Raw genomic sequence first — 23,506 nt, forward strand, 5'->3', positions numbered from 1 at the left:
GCAGCAGTACCACTCAAACACAGAGTGTGAGGGGCTAAATTCCAAAGGCTCTACCCAAGGCTCCTACCACTCTGCTCCTTTCTTCTTACAAGCCCATTTTTATATTATAACTCCCCCTCCCACCCACCCCTGCTCCAAAATAGAGCCGGAAAGGGCTGTATTTCCTTCTGTCAACCACTGGAGGAAAAGGTTAGCTTGAAACACATGCACTTGCACAAAATATGAGAGTACTGGTTTAGTTTCCTCCTTTTATAGATCTGAACATATATCCCACTTTTCAAAGGGAGACAGTCCTTTGCTTTACTTAGTAATTACTTTTTAAATACTTAAATTTCCTTAGCAAATCACTCACTCTTAAGCACGAATGGAAACAACATCCAACAGTTTTCAATATAGACAGATTTGACCAAAAGAAATTTGAGAAGTGCACCTCTCAGTCCTTTTGAAAAGAATCTGGTCTCAGTCTGGCAGAAAATCAGAACAGTTTGGGACATCTAATGCATTCCTAACAGTGTGCAAGATTTCAATACTCAACACCACAGGACTGGAAAATGCAGCAACTTCTCTGAGAATTGGACACTTCAGAGTAGGAGGATGTAGGATATCTACCTGGTGAGATGGGATGATCTTATCCTCATTTTCTTCCCAAACTTGCAAACACAAAACCTGTTTATTTTACATGCACAGGCACATAAAGAAGTTCCTCATATGAGTATGTCTAAAGGCATATTCAAGAGAAGCTCCATGATCAGGATCTCAAATTCTGGTCCCAAAAGCCCAACTGGTGTATTTAATAACTAACAGATCACTATTTGCCAAGATTTTAATACTGACATTGCTTTCTAGAGGTTGTGACATCATCTTTTTCCATTGGCAAATATATCTCCAGCAAGTCACTACTAAAATCTTCAGTTGCACATAGCAATGCTGAGTTTATACGACTGTTGTAGAGTATGTAATCAAAGTATTGCCAAGCCATGAGTGATAACCTGATAAGAATTAGAAGGCTGACATGCTTAGAATTAGGTTTTCATCAACCTGCAGCACCAGCTGCTAACTTCACACCTAGTATTGCATACTGCATCCTCAAGGCCTTGTTTTCATCCTAGCCTTCCAAACACAGTTAGCTCAGATCTATCTTACTATGAAACAAACTCTGATATGAAAAAAAAAAAATCTATGAAAGGGCTTTTTTTCATTGGCAGAACATAACTGCAGAAGATTGCATATAGTATTTTTATTTTTTTCTTAGAACGTCAGAGGAGAGACACAAGTATAACTTCAACTATGTTCACACTGTGCAGCTAACTGGCGTGCCCTTTATGCAACAGAAATGGTCCATCACTATCTGCTCTGTATTAAATAATTCACAATTTTTTTTACATTTTACCGCAGTCTCAATATTAAGACTGTATTACCTAGAATTTTTGTTTTGGTGACATAAATATGTTTGAAAAAGATACTAAAATATAAAGAAATTCATTAGGTTTGCATCAGCTGGATAATTCCAATACACATTTAATAGGTTTCTCACAGATACACATGCTTTTGCAGGCTCTGAGTTCAGTAGATAGATGCATAAAAATTGTCTTTCAGATGGTGAACGGATTCCTAGCTGGGAAGGATATTGGCCACTCTAGAATGAGAATTTTGCATGATGTTGTGTCTCAGTTCACATCAGAAAATCTACTCTGAATATTGGAAGCGCAGAAGGGAAGTTACCAATGTTTCTGTTTTCTTCATCCTGACCTTCACTTCCATTCAGGCAACCCCCCTGCCCCATATTTTCATGAGAAGCGTCAGACTGGCTGTGTAAACAGTTCAAAGACTTAACCACTTATATCGTGTGTCTATAAGCTTTATAGCTTTCAAAGTCTATGTTGAAGATTCTGAGATCTGGATCAAAAAAAATCTGCACAGGGTACCAAAGAAATTGTATTATATGTATGTGGTCCTAGCAGGAAATTTAAGATTTAGAACAGAAAAGAGCCCCAAGGTTTTTGAAAACTGTCACTGAGAAAACAAACCACTGTTGGGCTGAAAATTATATTTATTCACATTTTAAGAAGCTACAAACACAATTCTATGTCTTCCAACTTTAATAAAAGACCCAGGAGACCCTTATTGTACATAAGAAGTCATTGTTTAAGGATTAAGATGTGACCTGTGTTCATGTTCCAGCTGAAGCTAATCAAAGATGAATGTAGTTTGCTTTAACGATACATGATAGACAACTAGAGTCCCAGCATTTGGGAGAGAAAATAATCTGGCAATACAAGATTTTGTGTAAAGACTGGACCCTTAAAAAAAAAAAAAAAGGAAGAAAAAAGAAAAAGAAAAAAACAAACCCCAAAAGCATCACATACACACATCTCTGAAGACTGCCTGGAGCCAGAGGACAAGAATTCAAACAACCGGAATTTATATGTATAAAGGCATCCATTACAGCAGACTTTTTGCAGATTTGCAATCAAATGACCAACTCATCTCATTTCAAACTAGAAGACATTTAGCAGCTAAAAACAGTTCAACATTCAGGTGGATATGCCTGTACTACTGCTTACTAAGATGTATTCCTGTTCTTGTTAACTCACTGGAGATACAAGCAGGGAAACAATCTACAATTACTTGTGTTGCAGCACACTGTGATTTTGAGTAACAGTACTCCAACATATATCACAGACTATACGTGTAATATTTGCACTAACTGGTACTGACAGGATATGGTTGTGATGATTGAAATACATCATTTTAATGAACTGTTGTCTTCACTGAATTCTGTAATAGTATCTGACAACTTTCAGTGCTGTATGAATTACTCTCCGTTGGTACAATTCACTTTTGTTTTGGTTGAGATACTGTAAGACAGTATTTCTAGGAAAACAGGTTAGGTAAAGAAAAGACTGCCAGTAATGAGTGAATGTAACATGAAAGAGAAAGAAAAGGACTGGATAATGAGCTTGGATACGTAGTGAAAAACCATACTATGAAAACATGCTGCATGTCTGCAGTGCTGATCCTTTGCATTTGAATAATGAACGTAGGACAGTGGAAACACCCTGTCAAGATCTGAACAATGTTTTGCAGAAGCCATAGCTATAATACCTGCACACTTGCAAATAAGACAAGGAATTCAACTTGCACATTGTCAAAGGCAGAAAAAAACCCCAAACTCGAGCCTACTACAGTATACATGATCAAAGCAGGCTAAGTTTTCTGGACCTGCCAGCTGGTTTGATTAGGATTTGATGGAAGGAAGCCTAAGTTTCACCTTCAGAATTCATCCTGTTCTTGAACTAGGTGTCAGGGAATCTAGGAGGCATTTTGACAAGTAAGGTAAACCAAGTAGAAAGGTGTCCAACTTACAGAAGATTATCTTAGCAGTTCAGACAAATAAAGCATTCTGCTGTCCAACAGGAAACTCTCAGCCAACTATACATAATTCAGGAAATCTGTGCATCCCTGGACTGACAGAGGGCAACTGGAACATAAAAAAAACCTCAACTGCATCTAATAAGTTTTTCCAAGACATACTGGATACTGAAATAATGGAAGCAAGGAAACACTTGAGATAAGAAAAGGATACATCCTTTTATGCAAATCAAGTGCAATTTTCTCTGCTACCTTTCCATAAAAGAAGATGGAAATCTTATGTAGGTAACTGATTGTAGAATTCAGATAAACCTACTAGAAATATTTGCAGACATGAGAACTCAGACATTTTAGTAAGCATTTCCATTCACCACAACCTAGTTTTAAAAAAAATAAAATAGCAACTTGATTTTTTTCCCCTCCCTTAATCAAAAACAATGCTGCATATTTCAAGAACAGTAGCAGAAACCGGAAAGCAAAGCTCCTACATTTCTGTCTTTTCAACACGTTAGAAAAAACCTGAAAGTATTTTTGACATTTTAAAAACAATGTCATTTTAGCTACTAAAAAATTCAAATATGCTTCTTATGCACAAGCTGAATTGCCATAGACAGTTCCAGTAAAAACCACAGAGAATATTCATTTATCTAGACCTGTAGCCAACAACCACCAATACAAACATTTCAGCGGAAGCTACACAATTCCTGTCATGTTTAACAGTGTAATTCCACAGAGACATGTTTCTACTGTCTCAAATGGTGATTAATTTATGTCACAAAGTGTGTCCCAAGTGGTGATTAGTTTATGTCAGTCTTTGTAATATCGCTAACAGCATATGCTTTTAATTTCTCTAATTATATGTGTGCTTTGAATATTGCTATGCAACTGCAAACAAGTCCAGATTGCTTTATCACTGCATCCTTTAAGTGACAGAGGAATAATAATCATATAAACATGTGTTTTTATGGATCTATACTACTGCTAAAAATCCAATTCTGATTTTCTTTCTTCTCACTCTGTACGAAACTTTGAAGACAATTCATTCTGACATTTTTTTCATGTTACCAAGGAATGGAAAGTTAGGTTTTTAGTGATGGCTTCAGTGGTAACTCTCTGTATGGCTTTGAGTAAAGCATTTCACCTCTTCACTTAGTTTCAGCGAATGTAAATAATTGTATCACTTGCCCAGTTTGACATTCTATGGGAATTAGGTAAAACTCATCTGGGTTTTTGGACTTGCATATATGCGACCATATTAAACATTTCTCATTATTAATGCCTGTTGTCTTGTACTAACCCTGTAACATGATTTAAAGACATTTACAACATGGAGTTCAAGCCACACTTCTTGGATTAAGTTTTGTACTTCAAGATTCATCCTTTCAGTATTATGAAGATTAAGCCATATTTTCCTCTTAACCCAACAGCTATGCTTTGGATATCATTTTTTCCCTGATAATTCACATCTTCAAATTGATTTTTACAATCATCTCTCTGGGAATTATAACAGCTAGGTTTTAGACTTTCTTTGGTCCTGAAAAATGTGTTATGGAACTCTAGCATAATTATAAATTTGGAGACTTGGGCATAGGCCTCATTTTGATTTGAGGGATTAATAGCAGGTTGTCTCTCTAGTACTCCTCAGAGGATTCCAAAGGGAATTCTCCTTTATCAAAATGGCAAGCATTTCCTGATGTGCTGTCAGGACAGAGATTACAAACTACCTAAAGATGGTCCTTCCACAGTTCCTCTGAGTTCTTCTACCTGCCTTCTAATTTCCTGGAGGACATTTGTCTATTCTGAAAAATAGATTAGCTTCGCTTTTACTGGAATCAATTAAACATGGTATCTGGCCAGAACAGCTTGTGGCTTCTGTCCCACTGAAAAGTGAGTCAGACAAGTGTCATCTGAAAAGGAGTATTTTGACAAGGACTGGTTACACGCCCTCATTATGATTCAAAATGTGAAAGTACGGCTCCATTTTGAAACTAGACAATCTTTATGAGTTTCTTCAAAGGAGATTTTATAGAGTCCTGATACAGATGCATTTGGTGTGGTGAAAAATAACTACAAATCTGATAGTGAATATTTCATTTAAAAGCTGTCCATTGCCTAAGGGAAAAAGGAAGGAAAAGAAACAGAATATTAATGTAAAAGATGCCAGGAGAGGTTTGGCTAAACTCCGTGCCTTTTCACATTGCTCTGGTTGTACAAAGCAACTAGTTTGACTAGCCAGCTTGATAATTTAAGCAACATTAACTTCTTTATTGAGACTAAAGCAAAAAAAGAAAAACCCAACTAAAACTATAACAGCAGTTTAAAATCAACTCAATCATGCCTTGCACCGCACATTGTCAAGATGTGTTAATAATATAAAATGTGCAGTGTCATCACTGCATGGTATCATTCCATGGAAAGCTATAGTTGATTAGGGGCTTCTAATTAAACAAAATCCATCCCTGCTTAATTTCTTTAGAATGTATACTAACCCTAAATTTCCCAAAATTAAAATGCTTCTTATGAGAAAAAATAAAACTATAATCAGCAGTTCAAGTGGAGAGAAGTTATAAAAGAAGCTAAGAATTTTCATGTAGGCTTAAGAACAAAAGAATATTTAAATAAACTAGGAATTAATTTATGTCATATACATCTGACACTAGGTAAAGAAGTGAAAATTCCCAGTCTTGTAGAACAGCAAAAGGTGTCAAGAATTATTTTTGTGTATATATGGAAATAAGTAAAAGAATATATTAATACCTTAGTAACAAGATACTATATCAGTGGTCATACAGGATAATTAAAAGTGATCATGACAGACTAGTTACTTTTTTAATTTGCACCTGAACAAATGCACCAAAGGATACTAGCAATGTAAGCTAGTAAGGACTGATGTAAACAATTACATTTTTTTAGAATTTTAAAATAAAGTTTTGATTATGGGAGAAATTTCAGGGATCTAGACAAAAGTTACTGTGTTAAATGAAAAGGAGAACAAATAAGTGATGGATTAAAAAACAGCAAACAGAAAGCAGCAATGGCTCTAATTCACAGACATTTATTCACCCTGAGGTCTGCTGCAGGACAGTACAGAATTGCATCTCTCTGTGGCCTAATTCCACCATATTTTGTACTACAGAAAGAGGCCAGAGAAAAATGGAGACTGGTTCAATGACTATATAATGGATAAACTGGAGGAAAAAAAAAATCCGAGTGTTCTAACTTTGGTGATAATAATTTCTCACACTTAAGGCATAAATAACAATGTTTGCATTTAACATACAGTCTACAGCATATGTTTGCAAAGCTAAATAACTGCCTGTGTTTACATGAGATATACGATGTTCAGTATGATTTGCATATCAGAGATCAAGCTGTAAATCTCTGATGATATTTACAGTTGGATAATTGAAATTAATCCTGCCAAAATTACTTTGACAGTCCTGAATTTATGGTCTGAGAAAATAATCCTGGAACTGTTTGCTGAGCTATTAAGATGGCTGGCTATATATTTCCAATCTGAGCTACGCACCAAATAAAAACCTGTTCACAAATTATAAGCCTCTTTCTTCTTTCTTTCTCCCTCTTTGTGTTCAAGCTGCTTCCTATAATCATTAAGAAGATGGCATAACCGCGAAGGCAGCAGGTATGCGTGTGTTTTGCTGCTTCTGATTTTTTTATTTTTCTAACCATGGCAGGTACATTAGTTATCTTTCTCCCTGCCCCGCAGATGTTGTGCCATTTTCTTTTTAATTTCCTTTAAAAGCAGCCAATTCTCCCAGCAGAAAGCATCAAGAAGCTCCAACACCAGAACTCAGACTCCCTCCAATCTTTCAGTAACTTGGATCATGGTTGCGTCTCAGCAAGTGTCTGTATCTTCAGGGAAGAAAAGCACAAAAGGTGCTTCGATTTTTGTTTGTTTGTTTTCTGTTTTGTTTTTTAAACTCAGACTGTATAATTAATTGGAGGGCACATCATTAACTACAAAGCTACCTCATATTACCCTCCTGGTAGGAATGCCATTTGCGGATAGATATATGACAGAAACTTCCAATGTACACAGAAGAAAAATGCTTGTGAATAATATCCATTAAATTAAAAAAGGCAGCAGTAGTTTCACCTAATAAAACAAAATTCAAACAATTAGCAGGCTGAATTTTCTTATCACAGGCAAAGAATTACATAATTTATTAAAACTGTTGGCAACCTTTTCCTATTTAAGAGACGTTGCACCTTGTATTCTTTGGCTCCAATAATGGATTTGATGATTGTGGAAATTGCACCTTGGATTTTGGTGCTAAAAGATAGCAAACAGCCTCCCCACTTTCTTGATACCAAGTTTTCAACTACAGAGAACTCCATTGTGGGTATTTGAAAATCTATGTTTATAGATTTAAAAAGTACATTTCTAATATATAAAAACATCTTTTTGAAATCTGGAACCCATTACAGAAATTTATGCATTTGTATTTGTAGCATTTATTTGCAACATACTTATTTTAGAAAGGTGGCAGTGATAGGTTTGATATTCATCTTGCTTTCTTTCCCCCCCCCCCCCATAACATGCTGTTTTCCAGGACCATTCAGTTTGAAAGCAGGCATCCATCCAAATACGTAATATTAAGGAAGAAAGACAGAGCTTATTTATAAAATGTTAATTCCTTATTAGTGGAAAGAATAAATCACTAGATTAAGCAGAATAACTGTGATCACTGATTATTACCCTACCACAACTATGTTACCTTGTGCTCTGTCCCCTGTTCAGACCTTATATCAACTGGCTGGAGAGGGAGAAGTCTAAAGATGACAGCTAGATAAGCACATATTCTGTGAGGATGGGAAGGAAAAAAAAGCATCTTCTAAGCATCAAAAACCATTGTGGTAAGCCTGCTCCACCTTCCCATTTTGTTGCACACACCCAGACTGTAAAGAAGCCTGAAGGAGGTTACATATTTATATGGTACCCAGCACAGCTGGCTTCACTGGTATCAGAGAACTCCAGGCACATAACAAATTTACAGGTGACGCTCTGGAAAACATCTAGGATTAGTGTTGCCAAACTCTGCCAATCAGCTTGGCAATTAGTACTGCCAAGCCAAAAGACACTGCAGGTTCTTTTTATAGTATTTCTGTACATAAGCATCAGTAAATTAACAATCCAGACATGAGACTACCAGCCTGATTAATCTGTCAATAGCTTTCCCTTATTTTCACATCTTGCCATATATTACACAGGGGTTGATATTTCACTTGAATTACTCAACATGGCCATAAGGATCAATTGCAGCTGACTGTTCTGCAGAATTAGGTCTTCAGGTAGGATGTCTTAAGCTTGAAACAGCCACGTCTTGTCATCAAATCCCTTTGTAAAGCAGCTCTTCAAGAGCATCTAATTTTTCCACCATGCTCATTTTATATTAAGTGCATACACCACATACACTTCTACAGAACATCTTCCAAACTCATCCATACAGACTAGCTAAATAGAATTCAGTTGTCTTTTAGACTTAGGTAATGTAACGCACATGAACACATGGGCTTTTATGGTGAACAGACTGAAAGTCCACCAGTGAGGACTCCAAGTGAGGCTTTTTTATTTCATACTCTGAATACTCCTATTTTAAGCATACCATGCCACATTTTTGTGCCACCTCCTGCTCCCTTTAACCACTGAGATTTTTGACTTAAGGTTTCAATAAATATATGCTGATAATTAACCTTTCATGTCATGGCTGTGCTCCTTTCTCTCTTATTTTCAAATGCAAAATATACATCAGATACACTGAAGGTAGAAATGAGAGTTGGCAATGAATGTAAGTGGGAGGCACAGGTTGGTGATGAAGATTTGCTTTGATTCCTCTGACTACAAAAGCTTCCTTGGTAGAGAAGATATTTTAAAGTGTCTAAACAAAACCTTTGTCTATGCAAATGCAAAACCAATCTGACATAAAATTAAAGCTATTCTTAGTATTATTTCTTAAAGGTCATGAATATGCCATAAAGGATGATCAAAGTATTAAAAGCCTACAACAGGTTACGAAAAGAGGCAACAATACAACAGATTTCCAGTGTTTTCATTTCTAAGCAAAACACTGACCTTTAATTCTTATTACTGATAGTAATGGGGGAAGCATCATTTGTTATCAGAACTGGCTGACAACTTCTGTTATAAAACCCACTTCTCAGTTGTCTTGAACTTTGCCAAACTTTAACGGCTTTGTCTATGATTTTATAAAAATTGGATATTTGTTTCCCATTTTGAAAACAATGTTTTTATTATTATTTAATGCTTCCTCAATTCACAATTTGAAAGCCAGACTGAAAATCTGATACTGACAAAGTTTTAATTAGCTCTCAAAAAATCTAGCTGAATTACAACCTTTTGAAAAAATCTCAACTCATACATGTTCATCAGAGAAGTTCTTCACTTCTAGAGCAAACCCCTTCAACAATCCCTTTTCACCAAGCACGGTCCTAGGTCTTAATTGCAGGGCTCACTGCAATCGCAGCAGATGCAAAAAGAATGAAAGAAGAAAGTCTCCCTCGCTTTTTCAGTGAAAATTCTTTCCCTTCAGTGGCCAACAAGCTTGAAGGAGTTCAAATGCACACCACATTCAAATGCAAAGGAAGAAAAAGACTGAGAGGAAATGGGAAAAGCCATTAGGACTGGATAATAAAGAACCGAGGAAAACACCTATGAGACTGAAGACTTGTCTGCGGACTGATGACACTCAGCTGTTAAAAATCAGACCTAGCACAACAGTACAGTGGTGTCAGTAGCATTACTCCTAAGTCATTCAGGAGTCCAGAAAGAATAGTTTGGGAAAAAAAAAAATCAATTCCATTCCTTCAAGGTGTAAATTAATCAAAATATGTCACCTCAAATAAAACTGCAGAAAGTTGAGGAACTAATAATGAATTGGTAAGCAGGAATATACTAATATTCTAGAAGCACCTTCACATAAATGCATTTGCCTGGATAATAAAGAAAATGAAGAGGTATATGTTGATTTATTAATCAGGAGCCTCCTTGCCAAACATATATAGTGAATAAAATAAATTTCCACTTGTCCAACCTTAAATTAAAGTGTGCAGTATACTCATGAGCTAGAAATACTATATAGAAAACTTACTTAAATTTTTGTTCAGTTACTCATTTAAATTACACACTGAAGTTCCACAAAGCTCTGACCTTAAAAAAACACCACCACAGAATAAACGATGCCAAATAAAAGCAAATACTTTTTTTTTGGCACTATCTTAAATTAAGTCCTTCCCAGCTCCCTATTTAGTAAAGCCTTTATCTAGTTAATCACATCAAAGCCTGTTTTTTGCACCACTCCCTTTAATTTATTACAAGCATCCTGGCTTATATCAGGAATAGCGTGGCCAGCAGGAGTAGGGAAGTGATAGTGCATGTCTGCACTGGTGAGGACGCATGTTGAATACTGTGTCTAGGTTTGGGCCCCTGACTACAAGAAAGATGTTGCGTTGCTAGAACATGTCCAGAGGAGAGCAACAAAGCTGGTGAGGGGTCTGGAGCACAAGTCTGATGAGGAGTGGCTGAGGGAACTGGGGTGGTTTAGTCTGGAGAAGAGGAGGCTGAGGGGAGACCTTATCGCCCTCTACAACTACCTGAAGGGAGGCTGTAGTGAGGTGGGGGTCAGTCTCTTCTCCCTGGTAATGGGTGATAGGACGAGGGGAAATGGTCTGAAGTTGCGCCAGGGCAGGTTTAGGTTAGACATAAGGAAAAATTTTTTCAATGAAAGGGTTGTCAAGCATTGGAACGGGCTGCCCAGGGAAGTGGTCGAGTCCCCATCCCTGGAGTTATTTAAAAGAAGGGTAGATGAGGTGCTTAGGGACATGGTTTAGTGGTGGGATGGCCGGTTTAGGTTAACAGTTGGACTTGATGATCTTAAAGGTCTTTTCCAACCTAAACAATTCTATAATTCTACGATTCTAATGCCATAAGCAGACCCGTACAGCACGGGCATGTCCTCCTAAAGTCAGGATGCATCCACGTTTTGAAAAATGCCATATCTGCATTGTGGTATCCCCACTTGAAGTGACCAGCTGGATGCCACTATTATGAGGAATAAAAATAATGAGTCTTTTTTAGAAAGGAAATAGGTGAAGATTTTTCAAAGTACACAGCAAAATAATTTACCTATGTTTAGAAAGATAGGTTAAGTAGCAATTGTTGATTTCACATTAAAATACATATGAACAAAAAATATGTTTGAAAACCTTCATATTTTTACTTTACACAGTTTTCTGACACATCTTAGATGAAGCGGTCATGTATTAAATACGCTATCAAAAGAAAAGGAGATATGAAGTAGCTATCTTCCATGGGAAAGTAAATATGGGTTCCAAAAATTACGTTCTTGCTTTTTGTAGTCTATTTATGAGTTTATCAGTAAAATAACCTAAGCCCAGAAAACTGCTTTCAAAACAGAATAAAATAGCTTCAGGGAAGAGTATTTTCTTATTTCCCAAATCCATACTGTTTCCTACATATAAATTATTATTTAAGCATCACAATTTTGTCTTTTCTGACTCAGTATAAACATTTCAACACATTCACTGTCTCTTGGGGTCATTGATATATTATATAAATGAAAAATATGGAGTTCAACTCAGATTTTTTTCCCAAATCTTCAGATATAAGCTAGCATAGTCCTATTTCATTTAAGCATGGACATACAGCTTCAGACTAAAAGTCCATCTGTTTGTATGTTATATGACAACTAGTAGGGGATTCTTAATAAAAAGAAAATAAGAAAAAGTATGTAGAGTGATTCTCCTGTTAAACTCTCCCAGGCCTAGCCCATGGCTCAGGATTTCTTTGAGACAGAAGCTTTGTGCTTAACAAGCATCCATGGAGGTTTTTTCCACGACTAATTAATTTTTGAACCAATGCAAACCTTTGGCACCCACAATCTCTTGTGTCAATGAATTCCAAAATTTAATTATGCATTTTGTGAAAAACTATTTTTGGGTCTTAAATACCTTACTTCATTTAATTTTGTGCTTCTAATTCTAATAGTGTGATTAAAAGTAAACACTGACTACACGTTTACCATCTCTAAACCAATTGTGATATTATAGATCCCCTGTCATATTTTACCTGCAAAACTGAAGGCTCCTTCTCTATTGACTCATTCCTCATACATACATCATTCCACCTTTTTGATCACATTTACCATCCTTTTGAGCTGAAACTGAAGAAACAGGTACTCAAGGAAGATATATATTGGCACAGTAGCTTTTTCTGGTTTCTTTTAATTTGATTAGCATTTTTGGCACTACTGTGCCAAAATTTTCAGAAAACTGACCACAGTGGCTCTAAGATTTCCTTCCTAAGTACTAATAACTAGTTTAGACCCATTCTTATCTATATACAATTAGGACCATTTTTTCTTACATACATCACTTTGCATTAACTTTCATGTGCCACTTCAAGTCAACTGGTGCGACTGAAATTCTTTTCCTGTAATTCTTCACATGCGACCTTCATTTTTACTGCCCTGACTAATTAGCAAACTCATCCATGTCATTCTCGTCCCAAATTTCCAAGATCATCTTAATAACTTAGGTCCCAGCACAGATCCCTGTGGGACTCAAATAATAATTTCTCCATTCTGAAAGTGACATTTTATTCCTATCCTTTCACCAGTTTTTAAACTCACAAGATAAATTTCCTTTTTATTCAGGACAGTTTTGCTTCTTTGAGAGTTTTTGTCAAATGACCTGAAGAAGAATTTACTGCAAATCCAAGTATACCAAATTTATGAAACTCCCTTGATCAAATGCACAGCAAGCCCTTCAGAGAACTCTAACAGATTTCTGAGACTTAATTTCTAAAGCCATGCTGACACCTCCCAACCCTTCACTATAACAAATGCATCCATATATCCTGTAATTTTGCGTTTTAATATCATTTCTACCAGCCTTCCCAGTATAAAACTTAGATCAACTGATTTACAGCCACTTCATCCTTAAGTATTTTTGGGGAAAAAAAAAGTTAATGCAGCCTTCCCAAAGTATACCAGGAATAATGGAGGTTTTCTACCGTGTTTACTAAAAAAAGAAAAAAAACCAAAACAAACAAAAAAACCAAACCAGGAAAAATGTTTGGGGATAATACAGGCCAAATATATTTTAACCTTGGGTTTTCAGACCAATTTCTGCTGTTATCTCACCAACATCAATAAGAAGATCTTGCCTTTAGGATCCAATAAACTCTGCTTTTATTTGAATAATGGAAAATGTGCTATCACAGATGTAGAAATCCTTCTTCCAAATCTCTGGATATAAAACTGTGGGAACTGAAAACAGCTCAAGGGTTGATCCTAAGCACTACTGTAAAACTTCATCCTGAGAATATACTCAGAGATATTTAGTTCATTATTGCAGTGTTAAAAAAAAAAAAAAAAAAAAAAAAAAAAAGAGAGAGGAAAAAAGAAAAAGAGGTCTGGTAGGGGTGGTGTGAAACCTTTTTTTATATTCTTCCTTTCCTCCTTTCCCAATAGATGTCCACCAGATTCTTCTGTAAAAGTACTTAGTAAGACAGCTTGAATTATGTGCATCATTTACCTGATAGATCTTAAGGGGGAACTTGCCATTATGAAATATCACCTCCCTAAACTTTTGACTATTTTTAACACTTATGGTTTAGATTGCTATTTTTTGTGAAAATATCATTATAATCCTCATTAAGGCAGTTACACCTCCATGCCTTAGACAAAGCTTTGAGAGATTAATCTCCCAAAAATTTTAACATTGCATAGGAATAATTCTGAAGGTTTTTTCACATATAACAAAGCATAAAAGCTTGAAGCCTAAGTAAGGGTTTGGAGGAGACCCTAATTTTGTCAAGCTGCTAGGAATAAATGTGCTTTTATTAATGAAACACTTGTACCTTTAATAACGCAAGCTAGATCTCACTTCTGGAGACAGATAAAATTAGTGAAATGACAAATTATCATACCCCTTATACATTTATGAAATAAGAGCTATCTTAAAACAAATTCAGAAGCAGGTATAAAGTGGGACTGATGAAATCTATAACTGATTCAGAGGGTAGTATGCATTGCCACTGTTGTGAATCACAAAAAAGAGATTTATTGCTTATGCATTTTTTAATACATAATCCCCAAAATGCTACATGAAAAACTGATTTCTTGGGCTGAATTTTAGGAATACACCATCCAGGCACTGATGAAAATCTTTCAGAAAACAGATACGAGCAGGAAGGTAGTTCAAATGGATTCAATTTGGCAATCTGTGGCAGGGGAAAGAGTTACAAATGAGGTTTAGCACTCCTTACAGATCAAAGGAGGAAAAAGTGGAGATTGAAAACAAAAGTGTAGCTTGTGCAGGGAAAAGTTTTGAGGGACACACTGACAGTGGAAGTAAGGGCAAAAATACTCAGGAACAGAGGGATCCAATGCCCAGGTCCCCTGCAATACAAGCTCCCTAATATTTCCTGGGCATGTAAAAAGCATCGCTTCATTAAAGAAAGCAGAGTTGCATCAGCTGAGGATCTGCAATTATGCATGTGTGAAGTTAATGTCAGCATTTCTGGGAAGCACAAACTGCTGCTTATAGGAATGATGGCTCTCAGAACTCTTTTAGCACTGTGCTTGCACTTTGTGGTCATGAAATCTTTGCCGCACACTAGTATTCAAACCAGACACACACATAAGGAAAAAACGTGCTGCGTCAAGCCAAGTCAGGCATTTAAATAAAAATACTGCTCTTAGAAAAAAAAAATCCTGTCTACTTAATAGCTGATCAATAATGGCATATTTTCTGATTTGCAGCATTTTTTGGTCCTGAGAGATAAAAGAAACACTCCAAATTCTGAGGTAATGTTTTGTTACCCACAGCTGCAACATTTTTTTTATTGCACTATTGCTCCATAGATATGATAGAATCTGGGGGGAAAAAAAAGTATTGGGAAAAGTAGATGTTCTTCATGATTTAGTCTGTCAGTTAACAGTGTATGATACCCACACAGTCCTCTACCATATGACTGATTTTCAAACAAAATGCTGACTGATTTTTTTAATTAAAAACATAAGGAAATATGACATTAGATGCTCAGCCTTAATTATCAGCAGCTATATACATAATCTCCATTTGAATTTAAGATTGATCACTAACAGAGAAAGCTCCAAGTAATCCTATGTAGTGTGTATATCTTTAATCCAGAGGAAAATTGATTCTTTTTTACCAAACAAATCAAAGAACCAGACAACATATTAGGAGACAAGAACAACGCAAACCCTGTCCTTTTCTGTCACTTGAAACACATTCACATATATGCAACTAACTTTGCCAACTTGTAGAAATCTGGTGCTAGTCATTTTTTTAAAGGAAGTAGCAGTACATTTGTGTACAGTGCTCTATGGACCCAACGAGTTGGATTTATATGGTCCTGCTTGGTCTGTTTTGCAGGTTTTCTGTTTAGCCTTTCTAGCAGACCCAAGCACTATAAGGGATGAAACACACCTGTACAGTTTAGAACAAAGTAATTGTGTAGAAAAAACTTTCAGAAGTTCTAAGCAATGGAGAGTCTATGACACCTGTAACCCCTGCATTGTCTCTGTGGATAGATCTTTTTTTCTTAATACTAAATACACATACAGTTCTACCTTTCAACTGATTTCAGGTATTCCTAATCAATGCTATAAACCTATCCTTCCAGAAACAATTAGAGTGGAAAAAAAGTTGGAAATGTTAGTTCTGCATTCCACAAAAGCAGATGGAGCATTAACTTCTCAAGCCTTAACAAATCTTTCCTCCCTCATATTCTAAACACACACATTTCCTTTCATTGTACATTCCTCCTTCTTCCAGCTTCACTGTTCTCCCTACAAGATCCCTCTCCATTAATACTTACTGAGTTGTAGACATATCAATAATTAAGAGTCATGCTCAGCAACAACATGAGCTTTTAGCACAGAGTTATTCTACAACATTCCAGGTGACTGATGATCTTTTCGGAATACCAGTCAAATGAAGGCAATAGCTACACTGATAGCGTTGCCCTGTAATTATATCAAATGCAGTATCAACAGTCAAAGCACCTATTTCAAATACTTCTGGATGATGGACTTAGATCTGAACCTCCAGCTACTCCAGGGTGATCACTCAAGGTTACCTCTGAAGATGCTGTGGAACATAATGCTAGCAAGCTATTTTGCTTCACAACATCAACTGCCAAGCAGGACCATAGATCCCATCCTTCAAAGTTTACAAGGATTGTCATTTTGCATCAGCCAAAAAAAAATTATAAATCCGTTTGTATCATTAGATCGAGCTGCCTAGGACATCCCTCCTTCAGCCTCTCATATCATTGACTGGAGCAATACCTCTTCCTAACCACTGAGCGTTCTTGGTCAGCTTTATTCTGTGTACTGGTGGAGAGAGAAAACATCTTGCTCTACAGTTTATTTGCTAAATAATAGTGAGGTAGACTTCTCTGTCCAACATACCTTAAGAGTTAATCACAGGAGTATTATTTTTAGCAGTCGCCAGGGACAGTACTGCCAATCAGACAATTTTGTTACTGTATTCTACATGGCATTAAGTGAACGTAGCAACATCTGCGCTACTAGCATTTGTATGTATTATTTATGTAGAGCTGTGGACATGCCCAGTGTTTTGCAAACAAACTAAGATACATCTCGTTTCCTGAGACAATTATAGTCTAAATCAAAGGGCGGCAAGCAAAGCTTTACACACAGTGCTGTCAAATAATGGTTCTGCAAGCAACACACTGGAACAAACACAACTTGTGTTGAAGTTTTGTGTCCTAAAACAGCTGCAGCAACAAGTAGCATCTGACTGAAATTTGATCATACAATACCAGCATCAGTAACTCAACAACAAATTTTAAACATACAGTCTAAAACATTACAGGATTAACAGTCTTTTACCATGGCAATTGAGAAACACTTTAAAATCAATATTCCAATTGCTTAATTGGAAAAAATTATGTCTCTTACTTACCTCTATTCATGCAATTATTCTAAAGCAAAATTCTAAAAGCTACTATACTGTTGACAGTATCAGTGCAGGTAGACCCTAAGTACAGCAAAGCCCAAGGGAAGAACTGCAAATACTGTTAAAGATTACTTTAATTTTGCTGACATTTTATGTTAGGCCCAAGAGGAAAGATGATAAAGAAAGGAAATATCTAGAAAAACTGAGTTATTCCAGGAAAAACAGAACTAATGAAGACTGAATGCCTATGGAAGTATCTTTTGCCTCTTCACCCCATCATCTTAGCTGTTGATTAAATGAATATATCAGGAATTGATTGAACCTTTAGACTTCTGTCTTCAAGTTTTGTCCGAATTAGCCTGCAGGATAAAAGTTACCAGAGAGCATGGGAGAGGGTGTAAGGAACTTGCGCAGAAGCAGCATGGAGGGGGGGTGGAGGAATACATCCTCGTAAGCTTCATTTTCCTTGGAAACCAGATTAGAAACAGTGATCCAGACAGTAACACTTAGGAAAGTATATACCTACCAATGGGGTCCCAACCTTTGGTTATGAGAGCTGTACTTAAACACTCTCTTTGCCATTTGATACTAAAACCAATATAAGGGATGGAAATACCAAACATCAGTTCAGATATGCAGTCACTGTAACTCTTCTTTATCGTCCTACTTTGCTGTGGTGTGCTTTTGTCATAGCCCCTCATTTTCTTCTCACCAGAGAAGGTGAAAATCGGGCTGAATTTTAAAAAGGTTGGGGTCAGCATTTTATTTTAAAAGTTCCTATAAAAATATTGAAAAGACAAAAGGTGATTGTTTCCACACCGGGCAGGAGACTTGTACAGTTCCTTGATAAAGGATGATGTGGATCCAACTCTTCGTGGGTACAAAGGAAGATGGGACAACATTCTGGAAGAGGAATACATCAAGGTTTACGTGGAAACTGCATCTGGCACAAGAACCTTTGAAATAAGAAGTAATATCCAGGAGGATACTAAGGCAAAACCTCACAAATGCCTTTTTCTATTCTTATCCATTCCTAGGCATCCCCTGGTACTCACTGCTGGGGACAGGATAGATGGTCCAGAAGAATTTGGCATGTGCAGCCATCCTTATGTTCTCAGTCTGTGTTTGAACAAAACACTCACTAGCAAAGATTTTGTTTCTAATAGATTTTGTAACCTTGAAACAGACTTGAGATATAGTTCACTTTTTTTGTTACTGGAACTCTGAGTCACATTAATTATTTACAGTGACATTTCTTATTAAAACCCCTAGGTTTTTTGATATCTATGGTTCATTTTGGGTGTTGCTTTCATTATCCTTATGGACTATGTATCTAAGACACATATTATGTATAGTAATTGTAATATGTTTCATCCTTCAGAATAATCTTAAACACAATTTTACTCCTGTTTTATTAATGGACATAAAATGTCATTTATGCAGAAGGTGAATGCCAGAATATTTCTGCAGTAGAAATACAAAAATACCTTTTCTTTTCCTCATTTATCATCAAAGCTGAGGAAAAAAAAAAATTTCAAAAATGCAAAATCAATCATAAACTGACTTTCTGTAAATGAATGAAGAAGTTTCAAAGCCAGGAAGCACGGCAGTAACCAGCAGATGGTGGACAGTACATAGGTACATGGCTTTTTGTTTGAGAAAAAAAAGCAACCATCCTGCAAAAACATGTGACACGAGGCTGTTGGATGGAAATCTTCAGAAAACTGTCAACGTATAGTATGCCAAGTGCAAAACTCAGGGTAATTTTTCATTCTACGTTACCTAATTACTAGATCTTTTTATCATATTTCATGCTTATATATTGACCTGAGACAGGATAACTGTTTCCCCCTGACATTCTACCTGGCTGACAGCTGGGTGTGATATCAAGGGAAAAAAATAAAGTAGTCTTTTGGCATAGCACCACTTGTTACTGCTTCTAGCTAAGACAGACCCTGGGACTAGGCATCATAAAAGTACTAATCTTTCGTTTTAATGAAGTTCACCTTTTTTATTAAAACTTCCTCGAGGCTACATTACCATTCAAAAGTGACAGTTTCACGTCTGCAATAATTTAAATATAACATGCTCCTACTACCAAAAAGAGTCCCAGTATGGTATTTATGAATTTTCAAACCACAAATTCAAGTCATTGATAAACAAGTTTCAACCTAACAAGGCCTCCATATTTTAAAGCATTTTCCCTTTCTGAACAAGCACCGATGACAGAAACTGATATATCTAATCATACACACACAGAGAAATTCTGTTTCACTTGATGCCTTTCCCACTGCTCTTACCAGCTTGTCTCTGTCCCAGTGCGCAATTATTCCTTTATGTCAAGGTTTTGGCCTGGTCTAAACCATAGCCTATAGTTCTGCATTCAGGATCATTATGATGATTTTTTTGTTACGTCCACAAGGTAGCAGATTGCTCCAATTCAGGTTACGATCTATACAGACCACGGTTAGGCCTGCTACATTCAAATCCATTAGCTTGCTAAGATTAGCCTGGTACTCCCACAAAAATATTGAGTGTGGTACCATTCACTGCAGGCTAGGCTTTTTAACGTATAAAAAATGAGTTAGCTGTCTTTCAATGTCATGTAATTAAAAGTGGTTAAATGAGATTTTAAAATGATTTAGGCACCTGGTAGAAGGCAGTTTTTAGTACGTGTAAAATTGCCTTTGAGGAGGCTTTGGAAGCATACCAGGTAAGGAATAAAAATGAAAAGACAAAAATATAAACTAGCTACAATACTTGGAGATTAGATGTAGCAAAATGCATATCAGCAGGACAGCAGGCACTAAACAGTGCAGGACTCTATGCAAGATTTAAAGACCAATGAGTAAATTACCTTTTTAACAACAGGAAAAAAATTTTCAATTAAAAAATGGTGTCTCATCTAAACGCTTTCTGCCAGTGCATGTCCAGCATCCCACACCAAAATTCTACACCTATTTACCATGGGGTAGGAGCATTTGGGCATCCTATTTGAAGCAAGGAGCTTGTAGGAGCCTAGCCAGTAGTATCTCCAACAATTATGAAAGCTGCTTATGCTGAAGGCAAACGGTGATTCTGGGTCCAGTTGTGCCATCTTGCTTTAGGATATTGCCAAGTAGATTTTCCTCCATTAACTTCATGAGAAATAATCATTTTACCTGAAATTAAATACAGTGAGTAAACATTGCAAAAATACCATGTTTTCCAGAAATGGTGTCTATTCTGTATCATTCCAATACTTTCCCTCAATCGATGACGATGTGAGTTGAAGTCTCCCTATACGCTACTGCACTTTAAAAATAAATTAGTATATTTAGCCCACATAAAATCATGCATAGTACCAATCAATATCCATAACATACATTAAACAGTGTGACATTATTGTGTGGTACTTAATCTCAATACCCATCCCATCCAGCATGGGTCATTTTTCCTCCATTGGAATGACTCCAAACCCTCAAATTTTAATGAAGGGCTGTTGAAGTAGGGAAAAATGTAGTTTGAAAGGAGTTCAGATACATGAATCCCATGTACAGAACAGATTTATGACCTATATTAACAATGATAATCCTGTGTCACAGTTCCTCTGAAATGCAAAGTTGTGGATCAGTCATTTCAAATCCATTATCATCCCCAAATGGTTGTCCAGTGGTGTCTAATCTCTATCAATAGCCAGTAATGAACTACAGCCATTAATCCCATTTGCATGTTTGTACAAAGCATCATTTTTAAGCTGCATATTCATATGCATAGAGAGTTCAATGAGTGCATAGAGATTTCACAGCCTGTGGGAAGTTCTGCACTGGGATTTGAACATTTCTGAGGCACCTGGAAGAATATTTAACTCACAATGACCTTGACAGTGAAGCCCAAGAAAACACGCAGGACAGTGCGCTAGCCAAGTGTTTGTATTTTGAGTAACTGATGATCTCACTGAGCCACGCCCTGGGGATACGAATGCAACCAATGGCAGGGAATTAGTTAATGGAGACAGTGGGTGATAACAATTTGAACTCAGAGTAGAGGAGAAATGGAAATTCTGAACATGAACAGAAACCTGCGTTGGTACAAGAGAAAGCAGCATACCAAAATTAATCTTCCACCCTTTCATAGAAAGGCTTTATATAAAAGCTGAACTTTCATTCACGAGGCCTGATTGCTCAAGAAAGGGGGAAAATCAAAAAACCCTGAAAGCCTAAAACCCAACAACTCTCAAAGCTGATCTGAAGTGTGGATGCATATACTGTGGCCTTCTTTCTTCCTGTTCCCCATTCATTTTATATATACATTACCCAAATGCAAAGAATACAGTTACAACAAGCTAAGAACATGGTTCCACATCCTCCAACAGTCAAACAAGTCCCAATGCTCATTCACAGTTAGTCAGCTCCCCCTGCTACTTTGTGCTACTGCAACTGTTTTGTACCCAGAGCTAACCAAATTATTGCAACACTATTGCTTGAGGAAAAATACATAAATGCAACAAATAAAGGACAGTACAATTCATATCTGGAGTTTGTACTCAAGACAAGTTTTCCTTACTTCAGCCATTAAACCTTATTGCACGCTAATGATGATTTTTGAAGTAATTCACAACTGAAAGCAGTAACATAAGGTCTAGTCCTTGAAACAAGATTCATGCCAGGATATCCAAAATCTCCATGGATCGATCCCAAAACATATGGCCCGAGGGTTAGGGCATAAATTCCAGATGGTTTACAAAAAGCCCATATTAAATACAAAAGAAACACATTAGGTAATGCTACAGATATACAATGAAATCAAATAGTATCCAGGACTAAAACAACCATATTTAAATCCTTGCAAGAAGGAATCTTGTATATTTGAGCTAAACTATCTAATTAAAAGTAATGCATCATCAACCAGTAGGCACTCATCATTCCAACATCTACTGAACTGTACTGGTTAGATCATTTTTGGGAAGATGAAAGAAATGAAGGACACTGACGCTACTGTATGAAAGGGAAGGTCCTGACTTCAAACGTGACAAACCGGTAATCAAGTTTTTTCCTCCTTCTAATTCAGAACGCTGTTTTTCATCCTGGATAGGTCATTGTGACTAGGATGAGGTTTCACATTGTGTTCCTCAGCTATACGCTCCCCTCATTAGCATTATATTAGCAGAAAAATAATCCTGAAGACAAAATGGAAATGAAGTTTCCTGGCAGTTGAGTTCTCCAAACGGGCTCACTGTGCACCAGAGCTGCGCAAGTCCAGGGATTGGAAGTGAGTGGCTGCATACAGACTGAGGAGGAAAGGATCAGGATCCTCCCCTTCCACAGCCACTATATGGCCATAGCACTGGCACGGGCATGGCAAAGTCCTGCAGCATCAGGCAACCCAGGGATTTGAACATCTGCCTAGATACTTCAAGCCATAAATGTAACCAAATAAGCCAATCATATTGATAAAAAAGCCCCCTCACCTTTTAAAATCTTTTTTAATAATATCAAAGCGATATTTATATAAAACCTAAGCCTCCTACCTTGAAAAGAGACATTTCAGTGCAATTCAATTTTTGTAAACACTCTAAATATTTGGGGTTTATTTCCAGTTCAAATATCTTAGACATTGACTCAACTGAATTGCCATTCTCTAGTCAACTCTAACACTAATGTTTGTTATTTTAACAGCTACACTTTAGGAAATGCACATCTTAACGATATAACAAACATGGATATCTCCTTAGCTACTCCACTAGAACCCTTGCAGCAGACCTTAGGGAAAAAACAATTGCCTTTATTGCAGAGAAGAAAACAATAATGAACCAAGAATGTTAAAGGCATTGAGATTATAATTGCACACAAAGAAACATAACACAAGAGATTCTATTAAGAGAGATGTTTTGACGTGTGTAACAACTCTGAATAGAATGAGTAACACGTTCAGCAGAAACACAGGATCAGACCAGTGAAACTGAGACCAAGCCAAGTGAGGAGGCAGCTAGCTCTCTGTAATTCCAACTCCCCATCCTCAAATGGGGATGGTGATGAAGCTAGAAGGAAACCTAAACTACTCCAGATCTGAAGCCACCACAGTGAACAATACCTTTTCCTCACAACCTAAATAAATGAACTGAAGATCTGCAAAACTGAGT

General features: G+C 36.7%; 1 protein-coding gene across 1 annotated transcript in view; it reads right to left on the minus strand.

Annotated features, from left to right (window-relative positions):
• The window catches only part of SPAG16 (sperm associated antigen 16), a 416,421-nt gene that overhangs the window by 177,912 nt on the left and 215,003 nt on the right, over nt 1–23,506 (minus strand). The window contains 3 exon segments of the mRNA XM_035891998.1: nt 1,080–1,085; nt 1,346–1,351; nt 11,268–11,452. Of these exon segments, the coding sequence (XP_035747891.1) occupies nt 1,080–1,085; nt 1,346–1,351; nt 11,268–11,452 (197 nt within the window).

Source organism: Egretta garzetta, unplaced genomic scaffold, assembly GCF_000687185.1.
Source record: "Egretta garzetta isolate BGI_Z169 unplaced genomic scaffold, ASM68718v1 scaffold230, whole genome shotgun sequence".
Lineage (NCBI taxonomy): Eukaryota > Metazoa > Chordata > Aves > Pelecaniformes > Ardeidae > Egretta > Egretta garzetta.